The sequence below is a fragment of the Crotalus tigris genome, unplaced genomic scaffold (assembly GCF_016545835.1).
Source record: "Crotalus tigris isolate CLP2741 ecotype Arizona unplaced genomic scaffold, ASM1654583v1 scf7180000024302.2721777, whole genome shotgun sequence".
NCBI lineage: Eukaryota > Metazoa > Chordata > Lepidosauria > Squamata > Viperidae > Crotalus > Crotalus tigris.
This window is the reverse complement of record NW_024100474.1, coordinates 1762579-1777448: the sequence shown is the minus strand read 5'-3', so window position 1 is coordinate 1777448 and position 14870 is coordinate 1762579. Positions and strand designations below refer to the sequence as shown.

The window sequence follows — 14870 nt, the reverse complement described above, 5'->3', positions numbered from 1 at the left end:
GAAGAGCCTAAGAGGTTTAGATCAAAGTTATCTTTCACTCAGCATTCATTTCTCACAATATTGAATAGCATTATAAATCCATATAATGGATTGTAGGCAATAGTCCTGACTAATAACTAATTTTCAAAGGTATACCTACCATATGGCCTTTGCTAATTTTTAACCTGAATTTCTCCATTACCAATTTTCACTGAGCACTGAATGCTTCTGATTGGTGTAAGAGCTAGAGCGAACATGTCTGTTGCATTTAATTTTATCCAAGATCACCTTTCATATAAAGGAAAATTTGTGCACAGTTTCTGGTAATACAAATATATTTGGTACATTTTACAAGTTGGGAAAAGCACAGGTTTCAGTACAACAGTGTATCATAATTCATATATTAATGTTGAGTGCTGACTATGTTTATGTTGTAGTTGTTGTGATTGAAAGGAAAAATAATCTTTAAATAGGCCTCAGGGACATATTGGGAATAATGCCAGGCAAATGCAGAGAGAAGATAGGGAGAGTGTTCAATTATTTAATATTCTGCTTCATGGACTTTCCAAAGACATGTTGGTGAAATAAGTAAAGTATATGTTTATTTTGATATTGTAGGGTGCTCATGTCATTAAAGTTTATGGCTTTAAGCTACACCCATAAAGAATCTGAAACTTTTTTTCAGGGATGGGGTAAATGTGAGATGTTATATAGTCAGTTTCTAAGTTCCTTTTTGCAATTTTGGCACTGACTGCTGCCATTCAGGGTGATTGGTGTTCTCTCTCTCTCTTTCTCTCTCTCTCTCTCTCTCTCTCTCTCTCTCTCTCTCTCTCTTTCCCTCCCTCCCTCCCTCTCTGTCTTCTGGTCTTTGGAAAGTCAAATGCAGAATAACTTGGAAGAGGGAGGAATGTGGAGGCCAATGATGAAGAGGGATTGAAGAGCAAGGCTGCAATCTTGGAGTCTGACAGAGTCATTCAGTTCTTGGAAATGCCCAGACAAGCTGACATGGCTTTAAGAAATGTAATTGGAGCCATCACTGCCTCAATCGAACTTTAGGGATGCTTAGAAGCTTAGCTGGTTTCTTTTGTGAGCCTATTTTAAACCTTTCGGTTATTTCCACTAAGGGAAATTCAGGCTGCCGGTGAGAAAGCCGGATGGACTGATTACTTAGGAGATTTTGTCTTGTGCCTTCGTTTTCTTTCTTGCTTGCTTTCAGGATGGCTAGTCCTGGGAGTACTGCCAGGAAATCTGCTGGTTCCTTAGAATTTAGGTACTTCTAGTATTCTGGAAATAGTTAGCTTGGATTGCAGGAAGCGGGTGTTCTGCACAGTCACAATTAGGGCTATAGTATAGCAGTAAAGAAGGGTGGGGAGAAAGGTGGCTGAGTGCAGAACCTTGAATGCCAGATTCAGTTTAGCTCTATTTAACAGTCATTTAGCAATGTATTTTTTCACTTTTGCAGGATCTGCTGGACTTTATAGAATTTGTTACCTTTTTTCCAGATTTTATATTGTTTACTAGTTATATAACCTGTCTCTTATCAGTAAGAGTGTTTTTGAGAGGGATAGGACAGTGAAAGACACAGAACACCTCACGCACAGATTTTGAGAAGTGCTGATTCTATTGACTGTCAATTCTTTTCTGCCATTTAGTAAGACAGGAAATGGCTAAAGGCAGGAAACTGGTGCCACCTAGAGGACATGTAAGCTATTAAAATAGGTTTGATACCTATTGAAGCTAAACAAAGCCTTGGGGTGATGGAGCCATGGTAGTAGTTAGATCAATGTTTAGCAACTTTAAGATGTGTAAATTCAGCTCTCAGAATTCCCTAGCTAGCATGCTGGTGGCAGAATTATGGGAGCTGAAGTCCACATATTTTAAGATTGCAAAGGTTGAGAAACCCTGGGTTAGATTGTCACCTGATGGCCACTGGGTATATTGGGTGGTAGTGGAAACTGTCTGGATTAGAGTAAATAGTATCTAAATTAGATGTTCAAATTTGTCACATTTTTATTGCGTCAATAACAGGTCAGTTTCCAACTTAGATTTTCATTATTTGTACTACCACATTTCCATATTAATATGCAAAATTTCTTGTTGAAGGTGCATAAGAAATTATGATACGATGTATCAATAATTTGTCTGTGAGATAGGCAGCTATATAAGAAGACTAAATACATAATAGTTGTACTACCTGTACTACCTCCAGAATCAAAAGTAGCTTGCTTTAAATATGAATTGCTAAGCAACAGCACTGAAGGAAGGTTATCACTTTAAATGTCCTGCTAATTTTTTTTCAGGAGTTCAAGATGTCTCCCTTCATTTTGTCTTCACAACAACAATCCTACCTAGTATGTAGAGCTGAGAGAAAATAATCAACCCAAAGTTACCCAACGGGTTTCTGTTTCTGAGGGTGGATTTGAACCTAGATCTCCCCTATCCTAGATCAACATGTTCACTACTACCCCACATTGGTCTCCTAACTCTTCTGAGTGCATTTCATTGCTCAGCTTTTGGCCTGTTTTGTAATAAAATTTTTGTGCAAAATGTTTTCCTTAGTATGCATTTTATGATCTTTCTCTAAAATGTTAAGTGAGATGGATCAGTGGTCTAAGTCAGGTTCTTATATCTGATATCAGTTAGAGAAATTTGCATTAAAATACAGTCCAATGCATTTTTTCTTTATTTTACTCTGATATTGATCTACGTTGCATGAAGAATGTTGGCAATAAGGGTTTATAATAATAACAACATGTTGCTGGGTAGATCTTTAGAGGTTAAAAAATTTAAATGTTTGATATCTTTAAAGGCTGCTAAAAGTATTGTGGCATATATTTTTATAGATTCATTTAATCCATAATACCGACAATTCCACTAACGTGTCTGCAGTGGGTTCCTGCAGTCCTCACATATCTTGTTAAGTCCAACATTATTTATTTACTCTTGGCATAGCAAATTGTATGAATGCAAGTAATGGTGACCGAATCAAATCTTACTTATACAAACCATTATTTAATGCAATATGCAAACCCAGCTTAAGTGTTCTGTAACAAGCTATAACATTCAAGCATGAATAGGAATGTTCTATTGCCAATACAATATTATGCAGCAGATAACTGTGAATAAGTATGACTAGAATGATTATGTCAGTTTGGATTTTATGCATCTCCTAGCATCTCAGTATATTAGGATTTATCAAAGAAATCTTCTAAAAACAGGTTTGATTAGCAACTCTGTGTTAATTGTATATTAAAATTGGTGAAAATGTTTTTGATAAAGATATAGTTACCCCCCCCAAAAGAGAAAGTAACCCAGTATGTAAGCTGTTGAGCTGCATTTTCTGAGCTTAACTACTGAAATTAAAATTTGCTTCCCCTTACAATTGGATGAATAAAAAGCAAAATGCGACTGGCTTATTATGATATGAATGTAGTGAGCCAGCTTTTAAATTTTTGATTTAAATGACTTCAATAAATTATGTTAAGTGGAAACTTTAATAGAAGTTGGCCCATATTTTATTGCATTCCAATCAGACTTAACAAAACAAAATATGTGCAAAAGTTGCTCATGAGTATAAGAACAAATAGATGAAAACTATTACAATAATTTTATGCTGAGCATCTGAAAAAAACCCATTGAAGAAATACAATTTTGAAATAGCTACATATTTATATAATATATAATTATATAAGGTATCTTAGTGTTTTATCTTGTAGATAAGATATTAATGTCATTAATATTTATAACCAACTCTTCCTGTTTTTAAAGTATAGCTTTTGCTGCTGCAGTTTTATTTTATTTTATTTAAGTTTTTATTTATTTTTAATACAATTCAACTGTGCTTATTCAACAAACGTGTTGTCTGAGTTTATAATTTACTAGTACAAATTAAATTCCTAATCCCTAGTACGTTTCTCCAACCATTGATAAAATGTCCCAAGTTTGAAAATACTGTTTCTTCTTTTTCTTTCGACCTCAGAGTAAGTCTGTCAATTTCCTCACAGTCTTTTATTTTTTTATTATTATTTCTTCCTCTGATGGTATTTCTTCATTTTTCCAATATTGTGCGAATATTATCCTTGCCACTGTTATCACATGCAAAATCATATATACACTTTGTCAAGCTTTTCTGGTAATATACCCAATAAAAAAAGTTCAGGTTTAAAATCTACATGTTTTCCCAACATCTTTTCTAGACAAGTATGTATTTTTGTCCAATATCTCTTTGCTTTTACACATATCTACCACACATGCTAATCTTGCTGGTGGCAAGTGCCATCTATAAAACATTTTGTATAGATTTTCTTTGTAAGAGGTTGACATTGTCAGTTTATAATTTCTTTCCCACAGACTTTGCCATTTCTCTAAATCTATATTGTATCCAAAGTTCTTCGCCCATGTTATCATTGTTTCTTTTACTTTTTCATCTTCCATTTTCAAATTTAATAAAAAAAATACATTTTCTTAATTAGTTTTTCATTAGAGCTTCGTAATATCTGATCAAACAGAATCTGCTCTTTATAAAATCCATACACTTTAACATCTTTATCATATCTCTCTTGCATTTGTAAATGTGACCACCATGATAGATCAATACCCTGATTTTCCATCTCTTGTCTAGATTTTAAGTTCCCTTCAGAATTCAGAATATCTTTATATGTCTATATTTTCTCAAGACTGACTAGACTTGGATGTACGAATGCTTCTATTGTTGAAAGCCATCCTGGGATTTTCAAATATATTTTACATTTTATTTTTTCCCATGTTAATAATAATGCATTTCTAATATAGTGATTTTGAAAATATTTATGAATTTTATTTTTCCCATACCATAAGAAAGCATGCCAACCAAGTTGTAAGTCATGTCCCTCCAAATACAACAATCTTTTATTTCTTTTTTTTTCTGAAGAAATTTTATTGTTTTTTTCATTTTTACATAAAAGTGCTTGAGAAACAACATGATGATTGGGTTATCAATTATCCTAGAACAAAATCATACATATATCACACAAATTAATTCCTTAGAAGTTCCCTCTTTATTTCCCACATATTATTTTACCAATTAAAAATATTACATTTGTAAAAAAGAGCTCAATCAATCCAATCGATCATCAATCACATTTCAATTATAAGAATCCAAGTCCTGTTTTTAAGCTTTACTATTTTGAAAATTACCATATTCCAATTAAGCTTATATAGACATATTAACACTTCAGGTATCCCTCATTTCTCTTTTTTCCTATCATGATGATTCTATCTAAAATAAATATATTATCCCCTTACATTTTTTTAGATATAGCCTATTGCTTAAACTAATACATCATTTATTAATATTATTATTTCTCTTGTCACAAATACTTCCTCTTCTCCCTCTATTACAAAATAATTATCTTGTTAAAATAAAGATATCAGTCCAAAAGACTACATTTCTGTCTATTTTAAATATATATTCTATCAATCAAATTTACCCCTCCAACTACTTATCATCTCTAATACCAAATATTGTTACAAAAATATCCTTTTACAAAATTATTATTGTAATTGCTAGTTGATTGTCCATATTATCCCAATTTTCAATAACTTGTACCTGAATGTTATTCTTTGATCCTCAATATTCTCCATAGGTCATAAGTAGGATTGTGTAGAATTAATTTGCTCAATAGTTTCTACTGTAGGTTCATAATTAAATTGTAAGTGTAGTTCCTCTGTCTCGTTCAGTTGTATATCTTGTTGAGTAGGAACCTCTCTAGGGTTACTCTGTTCTTCCTCCGTTATTCTTTGGTCTATAGTTTGAACCGATAGCTGAAAGTCAGTTTGTGGTTCTCTAGTATCATCTTTGATTTTTCTCCAAGATTTGATATAAGCTTTCATATAGTTTGTAGTTTCCAAAATCTTTTCCAGTATAAGTTCATAGTCGAACTGTGGATAAGATTCCTCCATTTCAGGGATGAAAAGTCTTTGATCAAAAATGGTCTTTAATCTTTTAATGGAGGCTATATTTCAAAAAGGTCAACAAATATCCTCCTCCAAGATTCTAATACACAAATTCACCACAGCTGTTGCAAATCTTTTATCTTTTCCCTTTTGTTGTCATTTGAAGGACAAATTCATCTTCAAATAGCGAAGGAAAATAAGTTGTAATGGCATTTTTTGCCACAAGATGTCCTCAGTGGACTGTAAACTCTCTTCCAAATAAGTAAAAATGTATCTCTTTCGGGAAACAGAAAAAACAAAAAGGGGAAGTAATCAAAAACTTTTTACAGGCAAATAATCAGGACAGAGAGAGGGAGGAAAGGTCTCACCTGGATTCACCACGGTAATTCTTTATGCTTAGATGATTTTCTGACTTCAGCTGACGCAGCTAAGTGATCAGCCATTTTACTGGCCGATCTTCTTCTCCGTCAGCCCTATGGAGTTACTCGGACTGCAGGGGGAGCCCCGCTCCACCGCAGCCGAGCAAAGCCTGCTTGACGGTAGTCGCCCCTCCAGGGCAATTTAAGACCCGCATAAGGGTCTACCGGCGGAGGGAAAACAACCGACAGAGAGGTCTCTTTGTCCGGCTGAACGTGCTGCGATCCGGAAGCGGAAGTCCAACAATCTTTTATTTCTGAGGGTTATCCATTCTTTTACCCATGTTAGCACTGATGCTTGATAATATAAAACCCACTCTGGCAAACCAAAACCTCCGTTTCCCTTAGCTTCTTGTAATATTTTCAGTTTAATTCTAGTTTTCTTTCCTTGCCAAATACATTTTTGAATTAGGGAATTTAAATCTTAAAAAATATTTTCTAGTTTTATATGTATCATTTGGAATAAAAACAGTACTTTTGGTAATATATTCATTTTCACTGTAGCAATTCTTCCTAACATCGACAGTTGCAGATGTTTCCATTTTTCCAAGTCAAGTTTTATTTGGTTTAGTAGTTTTATGTAGTTATCTTTGCTGCTGCAGTTTTAAATGTTGTACATTTCTGTTTTAGGTTCATTGCATTTTTATTTAAATGTGTTTTTTTTTGTAAATTGTGCCTTGAACAGAATTTTCTTATGAGCCAGTATAAAAATATTGTAAAAGAAATGCTATAGAAGATGGTACTGAGGAATTATCAATGACATGCTTTAATTACAGAAATGGGGTATTAACTTTTCTACTTCTTGTGATGCCTTTAGTTAGGGAATATGCATGCTAATAGCTAATGAGTTAAATTATCCTGGGCTGAATAAAAATATCATATTGATCTAATAGTCCAACCCCCTGGTCAGGCAGGAAACCCTATACCATTTCAGACAATGGCTGTCCAGTCTCTTTTTAAAAACTTCCAGTGTTGGAGCATTCATCACTTCTGGAGGCAGGTTGTCCCACTGGTTAATTGTTCTAACTATCAGGAAGTTTCTCCTTAGTTCTAGGTTTCTCTCCTTGATTAGTTTCCATCCGTTGCTTCTTGTCCTGCCTTCAGGCGCCTTGGAAAATAGCTTGACTCCCTCTTCTTTGTGGCAGCCCCTGAGATATTGGAATACTGCTATCATATTCCCCCTCATCCTTCTCTTCATTAAACTAGACATACCCAATTCCAGCAGCCTTTCCTTATATGTTTTGGCCTCCAGTCCCCTAATCATCTTTGTTGCTCTTCTCTGTACTCTTTCTAGAGTCTCAGCATCTTTTTTACATCATGGTGACCAAAACTGGATGCAGTATTCCAAGTGTGGCCTTACCTAGGCATTGTAAAGTGGTATTAATACTTCACGTAATCTTGATTCTATTTCTCTGTTAATGCAGCCCAGCACTGTGTTGGCCTTTTTGGCAGCTGCAGTACACTGCTGGCTCATATTTAAGTGATTGTCCACTAGGACTCCGAGGTCCCTCTCACAGTTACTACTATTGAGCAAGGTACCCCCTATACTATACCTGTACATTTGGTTTTTCTTACCTAAATGTAGAACCTTACTTTTTTCACCCTTGAATTTCATTTTGTTAGATAGCGCCCAGTGTTCAAGTCTGTCCAGATCCTCCTGTATCTTAAGCCTGTCTTCTGGAGTGTTGGCTATTCCTGCCAGCTTGGTGTCATCTGCAAATTTGATGATTTCCCCATCTATCCCCTTGTCCAAATCATTGATGAAGATGTTGAAGAGCACTGGGCCCAGAACAGAGCCCTGGGGCACCCCACTACACACTTCCCTCCATGTAGCTGCGGTTCCATTGAGTACCATACGCTGAGTATGGCCGGTCAGCCAGCTATGGAGCCAGCTGGTGGTGATGCTGTCTACCCCACATTTTTCTATCTTGTTCAGTAGTAGGTTGTAACCTAGTTTATCAAATACCTTACTGAAGTCCAAGTAAATTATGTCCACAGCATTCCTCTGATCCACTAATTTTGTCACTTGGTTAAAGAATGCAATAAGATTTGTCTGGCATGATCTATTTTTGACAAACCCATGTTGGCTTTTAGTAATGACTTTGTTTGCTTCTAGGTGTTTGCTGATTCGTTGTTTGATGATCTTTTCCAGGATCTTCCCAGGTATTGAGGTCAGGCTGATAGGTCTGTAATTTCCTGGGTCCATTTTTTTTCCTTTTTTGAAGATGGGAACTACATCAGCTCTTTTCCAGTCCTCCAGTAGTTCCCCAGTGCTCCAGGATCTTTGAAAAATATAGTTCAATGGTTCTGAGATCACATCTGCCAGTTCCTTGAGAACCCTGGGGTGTAATCCATCTGGTCCTGGTGATTTGAACTCATCTAGGCTGGACAGGTACTCGCTTACCATTTTCTTGCCTATCTTAAATTGTATTTCTATTCTGGCACTATTTTGGTAGGTTAGTCTGGTTTTTCCTTTTGTATAAAGACAGATGCAAAAAACGAGTTAAATAGTTCTGCTTTCTCCCTGTTGCTTGTCACCTTCTTGCCATTTTCCCCCATAGATATCAAGCAGTGGAAAAGGAGCTGGGAGAGTCTTGGGAAGTGATGTGCGCAGATGTGTTTGCGTACATTTAGATAACTGTAAATACTATGACTTCATAGAGAATCAAACTTTTTCTTTAGGGATGTTGCTAGCATCAGGGCTAATTTATTGTGGTGAGTTGGAGACCAACTAAATTTAATATTCTGTGACAAAGGTATGATGTATATAAAGCAATTTGCTACTGTGTCTCAGCAGATCTATATCCTAATTAATGTTTGAGGGGAGATCCCCATTTGCAGATCATACAAAGAATCATAAAGAACACCTACAACAATTTCTGTACCACTGAAGACAGTACATAGATATTATATAATGTAAGGCTACCCTTCAGGTTGAGCTCAAGACCTGACAACTATATGCATGTTTTAGAAGGTATCTAGAGTGTGGGGGAGGGGGGGTCTACTTTCCAATCTAATCTGCATCCCTGAAGGTACTAGACATCCCCATCCAATCATTAGCCAGGGCTAAAACTGCTTTGCTTCAGAAATTAGCCATGGTTCAACTAGATGTTGCCACCTGCTGGTTTTTTATCTAGAAAGTGAATGTTTGGAAAATTGTAAATGCATAGAATATGTTGCTATAGAAAGCCATCTTTAGCAATGAGCCTGCTGACTTCTTGGAATGCTTCAATGGCAAATATCCTCTAAACAATCAAAAGCATATTAAGTGACTATTCCATCAAGGAGGTCCTAGGAATGAAGATTTGTTTTCCTTGAAAATTTAGTATGGAAGACCAGATGTTTTTGCTGAATGGTTGCCATTCTGCTGCATAATTAGCTAGCAGGAGAAAACTTTTACTTTTCATTTTTCACATTCTGGGCAGAAGGACACTGTCAGCCTTATATATGAACAACATCATGATGTAGTTGACCAGTAATGAAAAAATCATCTGTGAACATCTAAAGAGTAGAATCAAGCCCAAGCTGCTTGGTTCTAATATTTAACACCTCCGTCCAAATATATCCTGGTGGCAGGCCTTAAGTCAGTGCTGATAGGTTGGGGAGATGGGGGACACAAAGGATAAAGAATTCCATGTAATCCATAGCAGTACTCCCAGATACTCTTCAGCAAAGTGTAGGACTGCTTGAAATAGTTTGCATTCTAAAAACTTGCATGCATTTTTGGTCAGCTTTTATACCTGCATCGATAGCTAGTTTTTTTTATGATATACAATTAAAATATCTGTCTCTTTCACATACTCCAGCAGTCTCTTTTTAATAGCAGAAAGATGGTAGAAGATTCACAAAGCCAGTACAGGAAAATAGTTAATATATGTACTGCCACTGCAACTGGAAAAAATTGATTCAAGGCTGACCCAAATTTTTTACAAAGTTTTGCATTCGGGAGCTTTATGAATGATGCATACTGCATATGTTCAGAAATGTTTCTGCTGGGCTTGTGAAGGGAGAAAAATAGCAGACTATACACTCCTTTCTGAGGTCTGCATATAAATCTTTTTGATGAATTATCAGTTGTGTATGATCCTTTTTTCTGGAAAAAAAAATCACTTCATAAACTTTGGTCTAAAAGTAAAATGGTTTTCTAGATGAAAAAGGTGCTCCTTTTTTGTTCCCAAAACAATGATGCTGAAGGAATTTCTTGGAAAGAACTATTGTAACCAACTGAATTTGTGGAATTACTTCTGGTATTTGACTGGGTGAGGGTTGGAACCTCATAAAAACATTGACAATTTCTGTTATGTCTCATTCCTGACGTTATGCAGTGTGGGTGGATCAGGAGAGAACCGGGCCACAAGAAAATGTTTTGTTAATAAAAAAACTACAAAAAGTAATAACCAGAATTTTTTACTAGACTGCTTAGAGAATTGGATGTGTTTTCCTGCTGATTGCAAATGATGGCATGTGGAATGCAAGATTCCAGCCTTTTAGAACATTACTCTTAATAGTAAAAAAGCTTTTTCCAACCCCTGTTAATGTCCCATAAAACAGACAGACTGATTCATGTTCCTTCTTCCCTATTTCTCTGCTTAGAATTCCTGGTTGAATGATGAGTAATGGTTGTTTAAACATCAGGCTGTACTCAGTACTAGTAAAATGATTCAGAAACAAGGCTGGGGGGACCAAATGGGAAGTAATAGGATTCACTGAATAGGATGATTTGAGTGTTCAGAGATTTAACTCAATCTCATGTATTTATTGTATCTGCTGTTGCACAACTTATACTTTATTTAAGTATTATTTGGGTGTTATTTACTATCTAAGTAGTAAATAAGCAAGGAAAAAAATTCCTTTGGGTTACATTAAGGGCATGATACTGCAATAATTATAAGGAAAGTCCCCAAATCATTGAAGTGTCTCTGTACAGAGCTGGCACTGGTTTCCTTTTGGGCAGGGATTTCTCCTCTGTGTGCTTTGCAACTTCCTGTCATAGCATAATCTTCTTAATCCTGCTTTAGCTCTATTAATTTTCCTCCTTTCATCTTTTTCTGATCCGCTTTCTCTCTGCTGCATGAATTCAGGAGTTCCTGAGCTAGAGGAGCAACTCAGGCCCCACCGTGGTCTGCAATATCCTGGGCTACCTTCGGAGCATCTTGTATCATGCAGCGGGGGCCCTGGGATGGTGGTGCCTGAATGTATCCCATTCTCTCTGTCTTACAGACTGTGCAGCCTTCGCCTGAAAAAGCTGACGGTGCTGCGGGAACTAGACAAGGAGCTTAGCTCTGTGCTCATTGCTGTGAAGATCCAGGTAAGCTGCTGATCTTCTGTACTGTATTCACCTATCTTTAGGAAGGCCTATTGGGTTCTGTTCAGAGATGCTTTACTTCAGTGCACTGTTTTTATGATCTCATTATTGTCACACGTTTGTCTTTTCCACAAACTGTTCTTGTCTCTGGAGAGAGGAACCACCTTTACTGTCTCCACAAAGCTTTTTGCTCTTTAGGAGATAGCCATTTGATGCGTAGAAATGTATATTGCTGCATAATAGTAGTATTACACAGGAATGAGACTAATTTATATACAAGAATGTTCACATCGGATTATAAACTTGCCAAGAGTTTTACATAATTGCTAAATATATGCGAAAAAGATCTAAGTCAGCGGTTCTCAACCTATGGGTCGCGACCCCATTTGGGGTCGATCGACCATTTCACGGGGGTCGCCAAGCAAGGCTGTCCTCCATTTTTCCCCTTTTCCGGCAGGTGCCTTACCTCCCTTGGGCTGGGCCAGCTGGTGGTCCAGCCGGTGGTCGGCCTGCTCCGTCTCTGCCACTTGCCAGCTACGCCTCGGCCGGCACAGGGGGCGGCACCACGCATGCGCGGCGCTCCCGGGCAGGGAAAGTCCTCAACTTACAACCGGTTGGGTAGTCCTCGATTTACGACCGGTTTAGTCCTCGGCTTAAGACCGGTTGGGGGTCACAGCATTAAAAAGGTTGAGAACCACTGATCTAAGTAAAGGCCATGTGTTTTTGTCCTAAATATGAACCTGGAGAAGAAGAAGCAGGAGAAGGAGAAAGGCCCAAGGCCCTGTTCTCATGAATAATGATCAACCATTCCTAGTAAAGATATGGTTTAGGTCACATATTGTATTAGATCATGCTTTTTAACCATGGTTTACTGAAATAACTCTCATTAGTCACATTCTAACATTATACTTTGCCATTATGTAGTTTGTTTAATTAAAAGCGGTCCAGTTTTCTTTCTCAGGCTTCTGACAAATAAAACTAATTATTAAATACAACAGAAATATAAACAGGCAGATCAGTGTAAACAATATCTTGTTTCTGAACCTAGGCTAGGATTCTCCATTCTCACCTCCATTCTCAGACTAAACAATATAGATAGTTTCAAGGAACAGCTGGACCAAACCATGATCTCAGAACACACAAAAATGTTAACTACCATCAAGACTAAATCTCTAAGATAAGTTGAAAAGTAGAAAAGAAAAGAAATACAATATAGACAATGTTAATCAGTTAGAATTCTTTGCAGCCTTAGAATCAACATTTAAAACCACAGAGCTTGCCAAGACCCAACTAAATATAAAACTGACGATCACACCCCAGACCAGAACAACATAGAATAAGAACCAACTCAAAGCAGCTCTCAAAAACCTGAAGGAGAAACAAACCATCATCTTGCTCTCAGCAGACAAAGGGCAAACCACAGCTGTAATGGACAGAACATAATCCATTCAAAAAGCCAAATAATGATTGAAGGACAAAAAAAACCACCTTACATCCTAGTAAATGCCAACCCAGTACAGAAACTAGACAACCTGATCAAGAGAACCCATAAACTTGAAAGGTCAAATCACAAAAGAAGAATAATGGCAAATGATAAGCAATGTTCCTATCCCCCCACTTGCTTTTACGGACATTCAAAAATACACAAGCCTGACATATTTCTTCATCCCACTGTATCATTATCAGAGACCCCAACATACAACATAGCCAAAGAGCATATGGAAAAGTTTAGAAGTGTCATGGGGGAACAAACATTCTATCAACTCTCCATTACAGTGCTTCCAGAAAATCAGAGACCTAAAAATAGAAGAAGATTAAAGTATGGCTTCATTCAATGTCATAGCATCCTTTACATCCAAAGATCGAGAACTAGCAAAAGATCTATGGTAACAGAACTACCCAACACACCTGACCTAATCAGATATACTAAGATCAAAATACCCAGAAGACATGATGAAAACTCCTTAATCTCAGAACACATGTACAAACTCAACCATAGTTTCAGCCGGGAAACTGTGAGCATCCTAGACCAAGCTAAAGCCAAAAAATGCTAGGGAATTCTTGGATGATTGGCATTCAGACAAATCAGCCATCAGTAGACAAATTGAGATAATCCACATTTATACACTATTCAAAAGAGACAACAAAAAGCTAAGAAGGAAATAAAAAAGACCAGAACACATCCTTTCTAGCAGCCAGCAGCCAGATAAGCAGGAATTCACACTAGACAGTCAAGCAGAAAACAATACTCTAATCAAGGAATCATCAAGAAGAAAACCATGCCTCCACCAACACTGGCAAGCAAGCTACTGTACGTAAACAGTGAGTAAACCCCACACCCACTAGTATTTATGATATTCTCTAACTGAATCATGAAATGTCTGTAAGCAAATAACTAAGCTCAGAGACCAAGGACTCCATAGTTCAACCCTAATTTACCAATATTTCTTCCACTGGGAAGAAATCTATATGGTTCTCTTGCTGGACCATAAGAATTGAGCTTGTCTTTCTGATAACAACTCCAGAATACAGTCACTCTCTTTTGTACTTGCCTCAATAGTATATTAGGGGACCAGTACATTGTCAAGATTTTGTCCCATAAATTAAATTGCTGATGATTTTAAATAAAACATTTACCAATTACATGGGAATTTTCAAAAATATTGTCAGGGGCATCCAAAAATTCATGATTCTATAGAAAGTATCCAAATATGCTTTTTTCCCCTCTGAGAATCATAACATTCTAAGTGTTAAAAAAAACCTTGATGCACACTAAAATAATGTATGAATACAGTTGTGCCACTAACCACCCCATTCCTACTGGTAGCAGTGTGTTAGATGTCTTTGATAGCTTTAAACACAATGGAATAAAAAGAAGAATACTATCGTAATATATCCTTTTTGTAAAAGGCTTTTAATTATAACATTTCTAAATGTGACTATTAAAAAACCTGGAACTATTGCATTTAAAATTTAATTGCATGAATGAGCAAATTTTGCTAAATATGCATGCACCATACCAAAAACCATCATTGGTTACCGAGTGCTATTGTTTACAGCAATGGTTCCCAACCTTTTCTATACCCTGCACCCCTAGAATGCTTCTGATATATTTTTGCATCCCTTACAAAAGTTTGAAATAACGGCAACAAATTATGCATATACACTATAATTTTGAAAACCCAACTTTTCGCACCCCCTGGAATATCATCTCGTACCCCTGGTTGGGAATCCCT

General features: G+C 36.6%; 1 protein-coding gene across 4 annotated transcripts in view; it reads left to right on the top strand.

Annotated features, from left to right (window-relative positions):
• LOC120299592 (phosphofurin acidic cluster sorting protein 2-like) overlaps positions 1 to 14870 on the top strand; it is a 186662-nt gene that overhangs the window by 115680 nt on the left and 56112 nt on the right. For all 4 annotated transcript variants that reach the window (XM_039324546.1, XM_039324548.1, XM_039324547.1 and 1 more), the window contains exon 2: positions 11550 to 11637. In XM_039324546.1, the coding sequence (XP_039180480.1) occupies positions 11550 to 11637 (88 nt within the window). The remainder of the gene's footprint in view (positions 1 to 11549; positions 11638 to 14870) is intronic.